Below are 17,191 nucleotides of genomic sequence, written 5' to 3' on the forward strand. Positions count from 1 at the left end.
TCCATTTTAGAGATGTCAAAACTAAGACTCAGAGATGATGAACGACATGCAGAAAGCCACACAGCTTTATAGTGTCAGCATTTGGATTAAGATCCAGATTAGTCAGACACTAAAATTTTGACTGAGTCAGTATTATCAACTATAAATACTACTCTATTATTGATACATTTATACAACTGATCTATACATTAATAAGAAACATTCACTGTTGACAATTTCTTTATTTGTTATTGCCACAATATCAAATCCTATTTTAAATTGATCTATGTAAAAGTACAGAAACTGGGACTGGGCTTGTATAACCATATGTATGTATCCCCAACTAACTCAGTTTTGAGGAATAAGAGAATGTTCACCAGATTCTAAGTATTTTCCCACTTTCTCTATATGGGCATTACTAATTTTATAAGTAAAGAGGGATAACTCTTGGCATGAAGCAATTTTCTTCAAGAATGTTCATTTTTTTTTTTTAGTTATTTTTCCCTCACTTATATAATAGTTGAAATAAGTTCACTATACTTTATTACTCTTTTAGATATTTTATTGTCACATAGCTTAAATATGTTATTATAATATAATAATCTTAATCCAAATGCTGACACTATAAAGCTGTGTGGTTATTATAATATAATAACGTACTTAAGCTGTGTGACAATACAATATCTAAAAGAGTAATAAATATGTTATTATATTTAAGCTATGTGACAGTATAATATCTAAAAGAATAACAAAGTGTAGTGAACTTATTTCAACTATTATATAAATGAGAAAAAAACTAACTAAAAGAAAAAAATAAGAGCATTCTTAAAGAAAATTGGTTGTTAATTTCCTTGGATTCTTTAGATGCATTGCTGTGTTGGAGGTTTTCAAGTAAACCATTTTACCTTGTGGAAAAAGAGCAAGGATCATCATTTCTGAGGTTTCTGAACACTATGAGATATAAATTTAATATTCATTAGCAGTCAGTGGCTCCCTCTCTGGGTCTCAGTAACTCAATAGAGTGGAGACAAAAATGTTAAGATAGTATGAAGTTTGTTAACTTAGTTCCATAATATATAATCATTGTCATATAATACTTTGATAGCACTTTATAGTTTCCAAAGGGTTTTTTCCCATGCATGCTATTTATTTTATCTTTCTAACAATAAGAGGTTCAAGAATGTTCTAATTTTTCCAAGTTGACAGACTAGATGGATTATTATAAGAACATTTGATGTCCTTTTGCCTGTGGTATCCACTCTTTTCTGTAGTGTGATAATACTGGAACAAACTTTCTGTTAGGACTATCCACAGATGTCTGCTCTGATCCCTGATCCGGGCCGTATGGTCAAACTAGTGTCTTTGAAATTTTCTTTGATACTAAATTGAAATAAAGAATGAAGTATTTCTTTCACTGCATGCTCAAATTTTTGTAGTATCATAAGTAGATGAAAAATTTTAATCGTATTAAATCATTTATAATCTTCTTGAAACAACTAAGAAATTGTGTCATTTTACGGTAAACTTTGATGATTGGAAATGACCAAGAAATCTACTTTTCTGGTCAATTGAATTTTCTGGATAATTCAAATTTAAGGACATGAACTGCTTTTTGTTATAAACGTTTTGGTTGGAAATCTCTTTAAATTACTTCAGAATCCTTCTAAGCCTAGCTTACTTAGCCTGTAGTGAAAAAAGATGGATTTTTGTTTTGGGTGATGATGTCTTATGAAATACATAAATGCTATTATGAAAGATTGGTTTCAGGACATGTCCTGAAAATGGGGTTCTTTTTATATCCATTTATCCTGATTTAGTTTTATTATCTTCTGACATTTTCATAGTTGATATGTGGGGGAAAAGATACGGATGTTGATATAAACAGTTGGTTAAATTCTAATTAACTGGGATTTTTTTTCGGTCCATATCAGATGAAAACCCAAGGCATATTATTTGTACCTTAGTGATTTCCTGCTTCTTTTATTTCTATGATTTCTGATGAAAACTGTAAAAATTTTAAATTGGTGACTTGCAATAAAATAGTGTGCACCAATCCAGGGATATGCAGACAATACATTTGGAAGCAGGAATAAAATATTAGAACTTCTATTCAAATATATATTAGTATATTCATATATGTGTATATTTTTTATCTAAATATAAATATCTGAATTATGTAAATAATATAAATATACATGTGCTTAGAGTACACAATCACATGTTTTTTCTTTTACTGGTGAGTTTCATGGTCAAAACATTTTTAAACCACTAGAATATGAGGAATTATGGTTGAAAATGGCAATAAAATATGTAAGAGGAAAGACATGAAAAAATAAAACTGGGCTATATCAAGCACGTTCCTGGTAAGACTTTAATTTATGAGTCTGAAATAAATTGCATTTTGAAACAAAGGACTTAGAAATCTCTCCCTTGATATGAGACAAAATATTAAGTCCAGCCACTAAACATAAAGCTAATAGCTCCAAAACTCTATCCTAAGGAAATAAAATTAACCATGCTTCTGGAGAACCTAGTGTATAACAAAAAATACCAAAACTGGTTAACTTCCAAAAGAACTGCAAATGGTTTGGAGTCACATCAAGAGTGGAAAGGAGTACCTCTTCAACTTTAGTCATTAGAGTGGTCTGCTTCCCACCTTTTAGATTATTATGATGTGGTGTAGCATTCTTTTTTCTATAGCATTTGAGAGAATAAGTTTCATAGCCATGTGAGATATATCTTAGTATTGTAAAATAGAGCATTTAGATAATGCTTTTGATAATATGGAACCTTCATATAGAGATTCTATATCCCATGTTTTGCACAACAGCCTATAGAATGACTTTTACTTACCTGGCTTTAATTCCTCTGAAGGATTTTTCTATCCAACTGTTACTCCTTTTATTTTCAGGGGTTTATGGGAAAGTTCAGCTTTACAGTGCTTATTCTAAGAACTCCTGGACACATCTTGGAGCTGATATTGCCTCAGGAAATGAGAGGTAAGGAATGAGAGTAACTTAGGGCTTTTGCTTGGTGGTTGTTTAGGTTGCTTCTGCTTGAGATTTTGTTACAATATGAAATTGAATTTTAGGTTAAGCATTATAATTAAAGGATGAGTAAGTAGAAAAAGAAGCGATTATAGGGAATTTAAAAAATATCTCTATAGCCTAATGAAGGACAACAAAACATGCAAAAGGTAGTAGAGGAACATAGTTTATTCCAGGAGAAAATTTTAGATAATACATAATTATTGCTGTCCATAAAATATTAAAATACATGAATTCCATGAGATAAGAGGTGAAGTATGCGGTGAGAATACTATGTCTAAGCTGAAAAGGTAGCTCATTAAGATATAGACAGAAATAAAACAGGAGGGAGAAGAAACATATGAAGTATATTGTGAAATTTAATAATGCATTGAAGGCAGTAAAGGATAGAATCATTGCTGCCTCAAACTGCATGGGTAAAATGAAAAACAAACTGATGGAGACCTATTCGAACACAGAAGATCAGACTAGGAAATGAAAATGACAAAAGATAAAGTACTAGAAATAGAGATCAGAAAACTAAAAGCTATCTATGGGTAATATGTCCTTTTTAATAAGAACTCAGAATAACTACAACAGAAAGAATAATGAAAACTATAACTGAAATACACATAGAAAACATGAGAATAGTTACATTTTATTAGAAAAGATTAATATAAAGGACAGTGATTGCTTCATTACATCATCTTCATAGTATAAGAAAAATAGAGTGAACAAAAAATAAAGGAAAGGAACATTAAGCTTTCTAGCCTTAGCGTTCACCTCTATACCATCACATGTGGGAAGATCATGATGCCACATCTATAAATGTTTAAGGAAAAAAAGATATTGCTACCAAAGAATTGGACACACTGCTAAGACGCATATGTGAAAAATGGAAGAAAATTCAGTGTTCAAATAAAGAGATTAAACTAAATTGAAAATTCGGGAACAGAAATAAAATTTGAGAATAATATAACTAAGAAGCACTGAAATAATTTAAATATTATGGTGTAACTATGGTTATTAAAACAAATTCCTTTTTTTTTTTTTTTTTTTTGAGACGCAGTGTCACTCTATTGCCTAGGATGGAGTGCAATGGTGCAATCTTGGCTCATTGCAATCTCTGCCTCCTGGGTTCAAGCGATTTTCCTGCCTCAGCCTCCCAAGTAGCTGGGATTACAGGCACACACCACCATGCCAGGCTAATTTTTGTATTTTTAGTAGAGATGTTTTACCATGTCAATCAGGCTGATCTTGAACTCCTGACCTCAGGTGATCCACCCATCTTGGCCTCCCAAAGGCCTGGGATTGCAGGAATGAGCCACCACGTCCAACCTAAAACAAATTCTAATAGTTGTTCTTGTAAAAGAAATAACATTTGAAAAGTTAATGTATTAGTTAGGGTTCTGTTTATACAAAAAATACATAATCAGTAGGTTATGTGCTTGTGTGTGTGTGTGTATGTGTGTATCCTACCTGTTATATGTATATAAATTATACAATAGATATAATAAATATTAATATACATGCATTTATATATAAAGAGATGTATTTCAAGGAATAGATTTACATAATTATGGGAGTTGGAGAGTTTGAAATTTGTAAGCAAGCCAGCACGTTGCAAAGTACGGAAGAACTGATTTGCAGTCTTAAGGCAGAATTTCTTCTTCCCAAAGGAAATCTCAGTTTTGCTTTTAAGGCCTTCCAACTGATTGATGAGGCCCACCCACATTATTGGGTGGCCTAATCTCCTTAAACTCAACTGACTGTGTTAACCACATTGACAAAATACCTTCACAGTAACACCTAGATTAGTGTTTGATTGATTAACTGTGTATAATAGTTTAGCAAATATGACATATAAACGAATCTTCACCATTCAAAATTATCAGATAAAAATCTGGAACTATAACCATAGGAGGTAAATATGAGTTAATTTGTTTTATTAGAATTTTGAATATTATATATACTTTCCAAATCACCAGAGGGGAAAAAATGAAAGAAACCATAAAATAGATAGTAAATTAAAAAAAAAAAAGAAGAAAATGAAATGGTAAAAGAATAAAAGCAACAAAAAGATATATTTAAAGAAACAGAAATAAGAAAGTAAGAATACATTTACCAGTTACAAAACAAAATATTTGTGAAAAATAATGCTATGTAGAAAAATTGGGTTAAAAGTCAAAATGTAATTATAACTTTTTTTACCAGAGGAAATCTTAAAACCAATTAGGAGAAATTTAAAGTTAAATATTGAATAAGAATAAATCATTGACATCTAAAATAAAGGAGCCTCAAAATTATTAACAAAACATGTAAAAATCAAAATAAATGTTTCAATTGGTTAAATAATTATACTTTACATTAGTAAAGACTTCAATCATAGCGAGGCCCTAACAGTCAGAAAAGTTTTACAGCAGATAAATACAATATAGAAATATAAAGCTAATCTCTAGGAAATATAAGGTGAAATTGACAGAAACAAAAATCACAATCCGAGATATTTATTTACCTCTTTCAGTTCCAAATCTTTTAATTAGGTTAAAAAAGGTAAAGAAAATATGAAGAACATGAGTAATATAATAAAAGAAATTTAATTTATATATCAAACTACTCCTTTACCTAAAAAATATATATATCCATAATTACAACCTTAATAAATTTTAATGATAGTGTGTGATCACAATATAATAAACATAGAGATTAAAATAAAATATAAACCAACAATCTTAATTTCTTACAAGAAAAAAAGGTATAATAAATTATTTTCTAAATAACTTTTATACCCAAGAAAACATCAAAACTTTACCAACAGAATAGCTGGGAAATAACAATAATGAGAGTATAGCATACAAGATACTGTAAAACATGCCATCACATTCAATGCTTTTGTGATTGAATAAGCAAACAAACTTTTCTTATTGACAGTTTTCATATTGACAATTATTCTAAACAATGAGAATTCTTCTAAAAAAAGAAGAATAACTGTCAATATGAGAAATTAGAAACAAAATAACCCACAAGTCTAATGAACTCAATTGATGCAAGAAAAAGGCGGAAATTGGTGAAATAGAAAGTAGAAAATTCGTAAGATTAAATTTTTAAAAAGAGGTAGTGGTTTAATCTCTAGTAACTTTAATCATACCAAGAAAACCCCAATATATAAAATGAGAAATGACAGTTCAAATATATGTACAGAATAGGTTACAGTTATAATGTAAAAAATATAAGTGTATATAGTGCAACTTTAACATTTTTGAGAAAAATACTTTATAAAAAGGAATTTTTAATGATAATTTAGAGTTATCATTATTGGCTAGAGAAGAATAAAACATAAAGAACCAGAAACAGTGAAAGATATAAATTTATCAAAGATTTATCTCTAAAAGTATATTTGGCTCACGTAAATTTATACCATATTCTTCCAATCAGTTGAATATCAAATAATTCCTATGCTATATAATCTATTCCCAATTAATTTAAGGGAACAGGCATAAAATAATCTTTATACTTGTTTATAGCTACTAAAAATAGCTAAAAAAAAAAGAAAACTGAGACAACATCCAAATAGAATGTAAAAGTCATGAGTAAAAAAGCAACAAAGCAAGCTATGTTTGAATGTGTTTCATTCAAGTGAACAAAGATAATTTGAAATGAAATAATCCATTCATATAATTTACCTTAATACCAGATGTGAAGATTAAGAACATGACCAATTTGGCACAAAATGGAAATACGTTTAATGAAATTCAGCAAACATTCTTGGAATAAACAGTAAATGAAGACTACAAGGATACTTCTTTTAAATTAATGCTATTTATTTGGATGGTATAACCATTAGTGGAGAGGCACTGGTTTAAATAATAATACAAAATAAACACTAAAGGATTCCTCTGAGTTTTGTATTTTATGAGAAAAACTGACATTAAATATTATTGTTTATTACAACAATCATTAAATATTATTATTAAAGTTTTAGCTAATGTATCCAGGCAAGAAAAATACATTAGATCCAATTATTGAAAATAATCCAAACTATTTTTTATGTGGTTTATAAACCACATTTCATCCTGTAAAACTAGAGAATTATCTGAAAAACTATCAGTTGCCTTCAATAAATGCACATCAACAGCTTTTTAATATACAAGCAATAAACTTTTAAATTATAACGTACAATCTTATTTAAAATTTCAACCACAAATATCTAGAAGTAAATTTAAGAAAAATTACAGAACCTATAAAAACAAAACTATAAAACTCTGTTCAAAAGCATAAAAGGAGTTTAGAATAAATGGTGATGCAGAACAAAAATTTGACAGCTCATTATTTTAAAGATGTCAAATCTAATACAACTTGAATCACAGGTCTAATATATTCATCAGAATCTGACTCATTAAATTCTTTGGAACAATATATATTTGAAAATAGCCAAACATTAGCTGTTACTTTTTTTAAATATATGCCTCTAATACGAGTAATCTGTTGTTGGCACCAAAACTAAAAAGAATACAAAGAAATAAACACAGTCATGAATTATTTTTAGAATTTGAATAAATTAGCATTTGAATTTAGTTGAAGACAGGCTGGAATAATCAGTAAATGCTTTGGAAAAATATAAAATTAGATTCTCACTTTATGTTTTACTCTAAATTATAGGTGGATTATAAAACAAAATGTAGCCGGGCGCAGTGGCTCAAGCCTGTAATCCCAGCACTTTGGGAGGCTGAGACGGGCGGATCACGAGGTCAGGAGATCGAGACCATCCTGGCTAACCCGGTGAAACCCCGTCTCTACTAAAAAAATACAAAAAACTAGCTGGGCGAGGTGGCGGGCGCCTGTAGTCCCAGCTGCTTGGGAGGCTGAGGCAGGAGAATGGTGTGAATCCAGGAGGCGGAGCTTGCAGTGAGCTGAGATCGGGCCACTGCACTCCAGCCTGGGTGACAGAGCGAGACTCTGTCTCAAAAAAAAAAAAAAAAAAAAAAAAAACAAAGTAAAAAATTAAAACCATAAAATTATTTGAAGAAGGTTTAAGTAAACCTGTAATTTAAACTAGCGAAGACTTCTCTGATCATAACAAGCAAAACAATAGCCATAGCAAATAAATAATAGATTTGACAATATAACAAGGTCAATATTTCTGCATGTCAATTACAAAATGTAATGACAAATGATCAATTAGAAAATGTTTGCAACATACAATAGTACAGATGAAGGACTAACTTTTTTACATGTGAAGAACTTTTATATGTCAAGAATAAAAATAAAAATATGAATACACCAGAAACATATTTGTGAAAGGGTTTGAATATGTGAGCCATAAAAGAAAACATACATCTGGCTAATAAACATATAGAAAAAATGGTCTTCTTTACTAAAATTGAAGTAAATATTAATTAAAACAGCAATGGAATCCATTTTAAAGTTTAATTTGGCAAAGATGAAAAATAGTGAACTCCAAGTTGACAAAAGAGAGCAGAGATTCACGTTCATATGGGGATTAATATTACATACTAGCCTAGTTTTGTAGATAAAGAAATAAAAATATGTATGCATATACATAATATGGAAATTTCTGGAAGGACATACAGCACAGCAGGGATCCCTGTTGGTGAAATGATAGGTAGCTATCTTATATCTTGATAGGTATGCTTTGATGTGCTTTTCTCTATGTACAGAATTTCTTTGTAGAGTAGGTATTATGTTCACAGTTATTTAAAATTATTTGACATGAATTTTACAGATGCTTATGTTTGTCAAACATTGAGCTATGATCTGGAGATATAATGTTAAGTAAAAACTCAGACATTAATCAAATAGTAAATGTAAAATTACATATATGATAAATTCTGTGAAGGGATGGGTTATATAGGATTCTGAAAACACGAATATGTCAACTTGAGGCATTTATGGGAAGTTGGAGAAGGCTTCCCTGAAGCATAATTTCAGAGGTGGAATCTGAAAGAAGAATGGGCATTAATTAAGCAAAGTGGGACATATGTGGAAACGGTGTTCTAGCCAGAGCAAACAGCATTCAATTATTAAGTAAATATCTGAGGAATATTTACTATGTGCCAGGTCAGACTGTAAGCACTAGACATATAGAAGAGATTGCAAATTAGAAGAGATTGCTGCCCTCTGGGAGCTCAGATCTTAGTGGAGAGAATGACAATACCCAAACAAATACAGAAATATAAATGACATAGTTGAAATTATAAAATATGCTGGTAAGGAAGTCAGTATGGTGGTATGATCAAAAATAGCTGGGGCATAAAATGTGAAGGGTACCATTTTAGATTGAATGGGCAGGGAAAGTCTCTTTTTTGAGCTGAGACCTGAAGGACGGGAGGGAACCAGCTGGCCTAGGGTGAGGGTAGGGGGGAAACAGGCAGAAGGTCACTATAGCTGGGGCAGAGTGAGCAGAGGGCAGCATTGTCTGATATGGCAAGTGCCAAGTCACACAGGACCTGTTCAGGTATGAGAGGTCAAAGGGGAAATCACTGAAGGGTTTTATGCAGGAGGATGGTGGAATCTGATTTTTGTTTAAAAAACTTCTCTGGCTGTGTAGATGATGGATTATGGAGATAAGAGTAGAGCTGGGCTATCAGTTATGAGGCCAGCTGAGGCCAGAAATCATGTAGCTGGGACTCTGGAAGAGGCAGTGGAGATGGAGAGAACAGCTGGTCCTGCTGATGACTGCATGTGGAGGCAAGGAAAGAGTGATGCAGGTGTTTTGATGGAGCACACTGGTGAATGGTGGAAGCACGTGCTGAGATGGGAAGACTGAGAGGGGAATAGGTTTGTCAGGATGGAAGGCAGCAGGGGCATGCAAAGTTGAAGACATCAAGAGTAAGTGTCAAGAATAAAATTAGATGCATAATTTAGGGTTTGGAAGCAGCCATGTTGGAAGTAGGTGATGTCATTATTGAAGAAAACATGGGTAGAAGAGAGATTTGGAGGATGAGATTGAGATTAGGGGCATTCTAACTTTTTAGATATTAAGGAGTCAGCACAGGTGATTGAGGAGCAGAGGGTGGAGAGGTGATTCTGTGGTGGGAGGGAGAATGGAGAACATGAGGGTCTGAAAGAATACCATGATGGTTGATGTGGAGAGTAGGGGTTGACAATGACAGGGTTCCAAGGAGTTAAGTGTCAGGGCCACATACATTGTCAATATCAAGAATTTTAGTTTTCACCCTAAGAGTGTCCTGAAGCTGTTGTAGGTTTTTAAGGGGGTAGTATGGATAGGAGGTGGCACTTATTATCATACTTGTACATCTAAAATATTGTAGGCAGAATGTAGACAGCAGGAGAGGTCGAAAGTAGATCCAGAGACACCCAGCAAGAGACAGTGTAACTTGTACACTGCAGGAGTAATGGAGAAGTGGGCAGATTTAGAGGCAGGAGATAAAATCTGTAAGACACGTTGATTATGAAGTGTAATCTTGGTTTCTGGTTTGTGTAGCTGGATAGTGGTGTCATTCACTTGAAGAGGACTAAGTTTAGAGAAAAGATTATGAATTCAGATTAGGTCATGTTGAATTTAAAGTGCTTTTCTGATGCTCAAAAGGATTTGTGAAGTAAGCATTTCTAACAAGGATCAATAAGAAACTTTAATTATAATTAAAAGGTTAGCAAGCTGGAATTTGGCAGGAACTATATGAATGGATTTTTCTTATAAGAATGTGTTAAAAACCTCATTCAGAGTCTGAGCTACAGGCTATTTTGAAAGGAACTCAATTTTATTAATTAAAACTATCCGTAGTCATTAACTAGCTACCATTTGTTTGGTTCTTATCATGTAAGCTTGTTATATGTCAGGCCTCTACTAAGCATTTTACATACATTATCTCATTTAAATCTCTCAATGGTGTAAGTTAGGTATTATTATCTGCATTTTATGGATATGAAGACTGAGGCTGGAGAAGTTAAGTAAATGTTCCAAGTTCATAAAGCTAGAAATTCCTGAGGCTGGATTTTTTACCCTGATTTATCTGATTCCATTGCATGTGTTCTACATATTACAACTATTAAAAACAAAATTTCTTAATATCAGTCCTGAGGAGGAGTAATTTAATGAGTTTATACAAATGATGTGCAATTAACATAGTATATTCATTTTATGGAATTCTTTCTTTTTAAAACCTTTTTAAAAATGTTAAAAATAACTTCAGACTCAAAATAAGTTGCAAAAATAGTAGAGTTTACATATGCCCTTCACTCGATGTTCCTTGATGATAACATATTACATAACTATAAAACATTAGCAAATCTGGCAAGTTGATATTGGTGCAGTATTAACTGAACTACAGACCTTATTCAGGCCATCATTTTAAACATGGCTCTACAATCTTAAAAGTCAATTCAATAAGTCTTTCTAATATATTGTGATATAAGCATATTTCAGTTGGACTCTTTCATGAATTTTCACCAACAGAATTAGATACTTGAATATATATATATTATATATATTAGATACCTGAATATATATAATATATATATTATATACCTGAATATATATATTATATATTAGATTCCTGAATATATATATTATATATAATTAGATACCTGAATATATATATTATCTATATTAGATACCTGAATATATATATTATCTATATTAGATACCTGAATATATATATGAATAATGGTAGTGTGATTCGGAGGAAAAATTTCATGTTAACTTTATAAACTTATATCTATAAACTTATATCTTACACAATCAACCAAAGTAAGCTTAGCAAGATATTTTGAAGAAAAATTACTTTCTTTTGTTCTGTGTTTTATCAATTTATCTCGAAATTACTCTCTGTTGTCGTTTGCTTGAATTGACTTGTGAAGACTGATGAACAAAACTGTTGAGGTTTTATTTGGATTGTAAATAAATCAAGACAAGTTAGATTTAGACACAAAAAATTGCTTTTACCCATTACAAGTGTTATGCATATCTTTTACTGTGAGTCTTTGAAGGGTAGCCATGTGATCTTTGAAATTAAATGGTTACTTTGTCAACCAATCTTATGATAAAGGTTAGGTTTTATCCTGGCCATTGGAAGATTTTAAACAAGGCAAGGACAGAGCCTGACTTATACTTTAATCTGATTTGTGATGTGTGGAGAATTGACTGTTGGTGGTGGTGATGGGGAAGAGATAAGAGTGGAAACAGAGACACTAACTGCTAATACATTGTTATTGCAATTTTTCGGATAACACATGATGATGGCTTAGATTAGGATGGCAGTGATGGAGGAGTAAAGATGTGTCTAAATATATGTTAAAGATGAAAGTGACATGACTTGCTGATGGACTGAATATTGAGGAAAAGAGAAAGAGAAGAGTCAAAGATCACTCTAAAATTTTTGACCCTAAGCAATTGGGTAAGGATCTGTGCCATTTACTGAGAGGGGGAAAACAGGGAGAAGAGCTGGATTATGAGGAAAGTTTTTCCAAATTCTTATTTTTTCTTATTTCTTATCTCATTAAATTTTCAAGAAAATGTGTAAGACATCCAATCTCTTTGTCCTGTTATCCTTTGTTTGTCAAGTGATTGACTTATTTTGTTCTATTTTTTAATTGACGAGTAAAAATTTTATGTATTTATGGTGTACAACATGATGTTTTGATACATGTATTATATTGTGGAATGGTAAAAGCTATGTAATTAACATGTATTATCTCATATAGTTTTTTTGTGTGTGGCAATGATACTACACATCCACATTCAGCACTTTAAAAGAATACAATATATTAGTAACAGTAGTCACTATGTTGCACAGTAGATCTCTTGAACTTATTCCTTCTATCTAATGGAGATACTGTGTTCTTTTATCAACCTCTCTTCAACCTTTGCTTCCCCGCACCACCAACCCAAACCAGCAGCCTCTGGTAACCTGCATTCTACTCTCTGCTTCAAAGAGTTCCAATCTTTCAGATTCTGCATGCAAGTGAGATCATGTGGTATTTCTCTTCTTGGTCCTGGATCATTTCAGTTAACATAGTGTCTTCCAGGTTCATCTATGTTGATGCCAATGACCAGATTTTCTTCTTTTTAAAGGTTGAATAGTATTCCAGAGTGTACATGTATACTGCATTTTCTTTATCCATTCATTTGTCGATGGGCACCTAGACTGACTCTATATTTTGGATACTGTGAATAATGTTGCTGTGAACAGGGGAATGCGAATATCTCAGACATACTGATTTTGTATCCTTGGAATATATATCTAGAAGATGGATTGCTGGATCATATTCTAGTTTTAATTATTGAGGACTCTCCAAACTGTTGTCTATAATGGTTGTACTAATTTACATTTCTACTAACAGTATACAAGAGTTCTCTCCTCTCTCCATCCCCACTAACCTTTGTTATCTTTCATTGTTTTGGTAATTTTGACAGATGTGAGGTGTCTGAAGTGATTTATTAATATAGTCTGTTATTTACAAGGAAGAAACTGTGAACTGAAGAAGAAATCACATCATTTGTTACCTCATCCTTTTCTCCAGGCCCTAAACCTTTAAATTGGATGTCATAATTGATTATATCTATTCCTTTATCTCCTATGTTAAATTAGTGATGTATTCCTTGTATATATTTTGCTTGGAATACTTCTTTTTTCTTTCCCTTCTGCTACATTCTCATTTCAGCACTTCACACATGGCTCTCTACAATAACTTTTGTACTGGCTCCTTAAGGACCTAATAAGTGAAATAAGAGTATCAGATGCAGTACTCTTGCATCTCCTCCTTGAGTCTATAGCTTCCTACTTATCTTTAAAGATTCCATTACATCTGACACAGGGCTTTAGGTCTCCCCGACTCTACAAATTTTCCCATCATCTGAATGTAAGATGTGATTTTAGGATTTGTAATTTTAAGAAAAACATAACACTAAGATGTTTAACATTTGTGTGTCCTGTTCCTCCAAGTAGCTTATGTAAGAGAGGGATATATTTTTGTTATTGTTGATTTGGTATATTAGTGTCTAGTGCACAACAGAACATAAAGAAGGGCTCCAATAAATGCCTGCTACATTGACTTGATGTGTATTTTCTGGAAATCAGAACTTATTGAGCTTCTTGGTTCAATAGCATCTTATCTAACAAATGAGAGAATCTAGAATTTATTTTCAAATACTACTATAATTTATTTTGCTCTTTCCTCACACTTTATTATTATAACAACTTAGTTCAAATATTAGAATATAGAGTTGGTGGCTTTATCTATTAATTGGCAGGAGTTCAGGATCACATATGTAACCTCTAAAAGATGATGTTTTTTAAATATGTTAGAGGTCCAATAAACTACTGGGTCCTATTCCCAAATTGACTACTATTTTGATGCTGGTGAAAGTTGTATGTTTGGAAGGTAGGTTGGAAATATATTCTGCAATGAAAAGGAGTTTGCACTTTGAGGGCAGGCAGACTAATTCTAGTTATGTAGTTAGCTAAATGTGTAACTTTGAGTAAATTACTCTCTCTGAGCCTCAGTTTTATTTTCTTTAATTATGTGAGTAACAATACATAGCTAATAGAATAGTTATAAGGATTGAGGGAGTTAATGCATATAAAGTATTAAGCCCAGTTTCTGGCACAGTGTAAGCCTTAAGACAGGGTAGCTATTGTGGCAGTTGGGACTCTTTAAGTGCCAAGTACAAGTAAAAGTAACCCTTCTTAAGCCATTTTGGAGACAATATCAAGCCCTTCCTCTCCTCCTCTACTTTTTTACTTCTTTATTTCAACCTCGTTTTTTTTTTTTTTCTACTGGAATATGGTTTTCTTCATTCTGTATGGTGCAAGTGAACTCAGATCTGTTTGACTTGTCCTAGCTTTACCACCAGTGAGGAGATTACTACTAATTCTCCTCAGTTTCATTCAAAAGTCCAGGGGAAGGATTTTGATGAATGAATGCAGGTTGGATCCTATGCCAAACCTTTCGTGAAGGGTTTGTGGGACGGGACTTTAACCTGCAGCTCTCACAGCTTTCAGTACAGTGGATGAGCAGAGCGGTTCTCAGATGAGGTGTGAGGGATTTTCCGGAATGAAGCAGAGAGGAAGTCAGGTAGACAAATAATTGGTATCAACTATAGCTATTATTGTTGTCACTCACCATCTTTACCAGCATCATTATAGAATTTAATTTCTTTACTATCAAGCATAGACTAATACAGTCTGAGAATCCTCATTACATTTTAATGGCACTGATTGAAAAATTTTAAACTGAAGTTACAAAATAAAAAAGACTAAATGTTAGTAGAGTTCAGAAGTCTGTGGCCATCTCTGTTCCTGGGGGTGCAGGTGAGAGGGGACATGTTTTGTGATCTGTACCCTCTGAGCCAAAATAGTAGTCATCAGCATCAAAATAGTAGTCAGTTTGGGAATAGAACCCAGTAGTTTATTGGACCTCTAACATATGAAAAAAACCATCATCTTTTAGATGTTACATATGTGATTCTGAACTCCTGCCAATGAATGGATCAGACCACCAACTCTATATTCTAATACTTGAACTAAGTTGTTATAATAATAACAACTTAATGGTCAAATGCAGTTATTATCATTAAGATCTCACAAGTGTTAACAAATTCATTTAAGTTGTAGGTGTTTACAAGTGAATGTCTTATTCATTTTTGTAAAAACTTTGAAATCAAATTTTGGAGCTTCTTTATTCTCTGTAAATAATAAGTATTATATTTTTGACTAGTAAATATTATTTTTCTCTGAACTAGGTCAAAAGTTATGCCAAAATAAAGAAACTGTGCTGATATTTTGTTTATATTTTCTTAGAGTTATCTTTAAAAAGACTTTCACAGTGATTATTCATATTTTCCTCTCTCTTCTCATATGGTTTCCATTTAGGTACAATTATGTTGCAAAAAAGTCTTTTAATTTTTTGTTTATTTTTTATTTGAGGTATGTTTTGCTCATAACAACAAGCAACTCTCACCTCTTCCCTGTAACTCTAGGAGTCATATTAATCAGAAGCATAGAATACAGCTGGGATTTTGAGCCAGTCATTAAGCTAAGATTTCTTCATATGATTGGAGGGCAACCATAATGTTTGAAGACTGGAACTAGGAATAGTGGATGTTGGAATTTAAGGAAAACTGACATTTGACTAGCAGAACCAACTAGGCTATTGATACTGAGACCCCAGTTTCATCTGAAGTTACCACTGTTGCTCTATGGACATAGAAGTGGAAGGGGCAATGCTCCTTTCACCTATGTGTATGGTTCTCATGATATAGAGAACCCCAAAGACATCAGGAGTATAGAGGAAAGATACATTTTAATGAACTCACAAGGTTTAGGAAATCAGAACAGAAAAGGTCAGATTAAGTTCATTCATGTTTTTAATATAAAGTTTGAAGTAATAATTTTAATAATTCCTAGAACATTGTTAGGTACTATGGGATTTAGATAGTGATTTTTTTCTTTTTTGTTTTCTGTCCTTCCTTCCTTCCTTCCTTCCTCTCTCCCTCCCTCCCTCTCCCTTCCTTCCTTCCTTCCTTCCTTCCTTCCTTTCTTTCTTTCCTTCTTTCTTTCTTTCTTTCTTTCTTTCCTTCTTTCTTTCTTTCTTTCTTTCTTTCTTTCTTTCTTTCTTTCTTTCCTTCCTTCCTTCCTTCCTTCCTTCCTTCCTTCCTTCCTTCCTTCCTTCCTTCTTTCTTTCTTTCTTTCTTTCTTTCTTTCTTTCTTTCTTTCTTTCTTTCTTTCTTTCTTTCTTTCTTTCTTTCCCTTCCTTCCTTCCTTCCTTCCTTCCTTCCTTCCTTCCTTCCTTCCTTCCTTCCTTCCTTCCTTCCTTCCTTCCTTCCTTCCTTCCTTCCTTCCTTTCTTTCTTTCTTTCTTTCTTTCTTTCTTTCTTTCTTTCTTTCTTTCTTTCTTTCTTTCTTTCTTTCTTTCTTTCTTTCTTTCTTTCCTCTTTCGAGACAGGGTCTCACTCTGTTACCCAGGCTGCTGGAATGCAGTGGCATGATCATAGCTCACTCCAACTTCAAACTCTGGGGCTTAAGCTATCCTCCCACCTCAGCCTCCCAAGTAGCTGGGACCACAGGTGTGTGCCATCATGCCAGGCTAAGTTTTTTATTATCTTTTCACTTTTGTAGAGATGGGATCACTATGTTGCCCAGGCTGGTCTCAAACTCCTAGGCTCAAGTGATCTTCCTGCCTTGGCCTCCCAAAGTACTGGAATTA

At 32.6% G+C, this 17,191-nt stretch overlaps 1 protein-coding gene across 2 annotated transcripts in view; it reads left to right on the forward strand.

Annotated features, from left to right (window-relative positions):
* Window positions 1-17,191, forward strand: part of PKHD1 (PKHD1 ciliary IPT domain containing fibrocystin/polyductin) — a 465,580-nt gene that overhangs the window by 303,546 nt on the left and 144,843 nt on the right. For both annotated transcript variants that reach the window (XM_077999818.1, XM_077999819.1), the window contains exon 54: window positions 2,891-2,978. In XM_077999818.1, coding sequence (XP_077855944.1) covers window positions 2,891-2,978 — 88 coding nt within the window. The remainder of the gene's footprint in view (window positions 1-2,890; window positions 2,979-17,191) is intronic.

This window comes from Macaca mulatta, chromosome 4 (assembly GCF_049350105.2).
Source record: "Macaca mulatta isolate MMU2019108-1 chromosome 4, T2T-MMU8v2.0, whole genome shotgun sequence".
Taxonomy (NCBI): Eukaryota; Metazoa; Chordata; class Mammalia; order Primates; family Cercopithecidae; genus Macaca; species Macaca mulatta.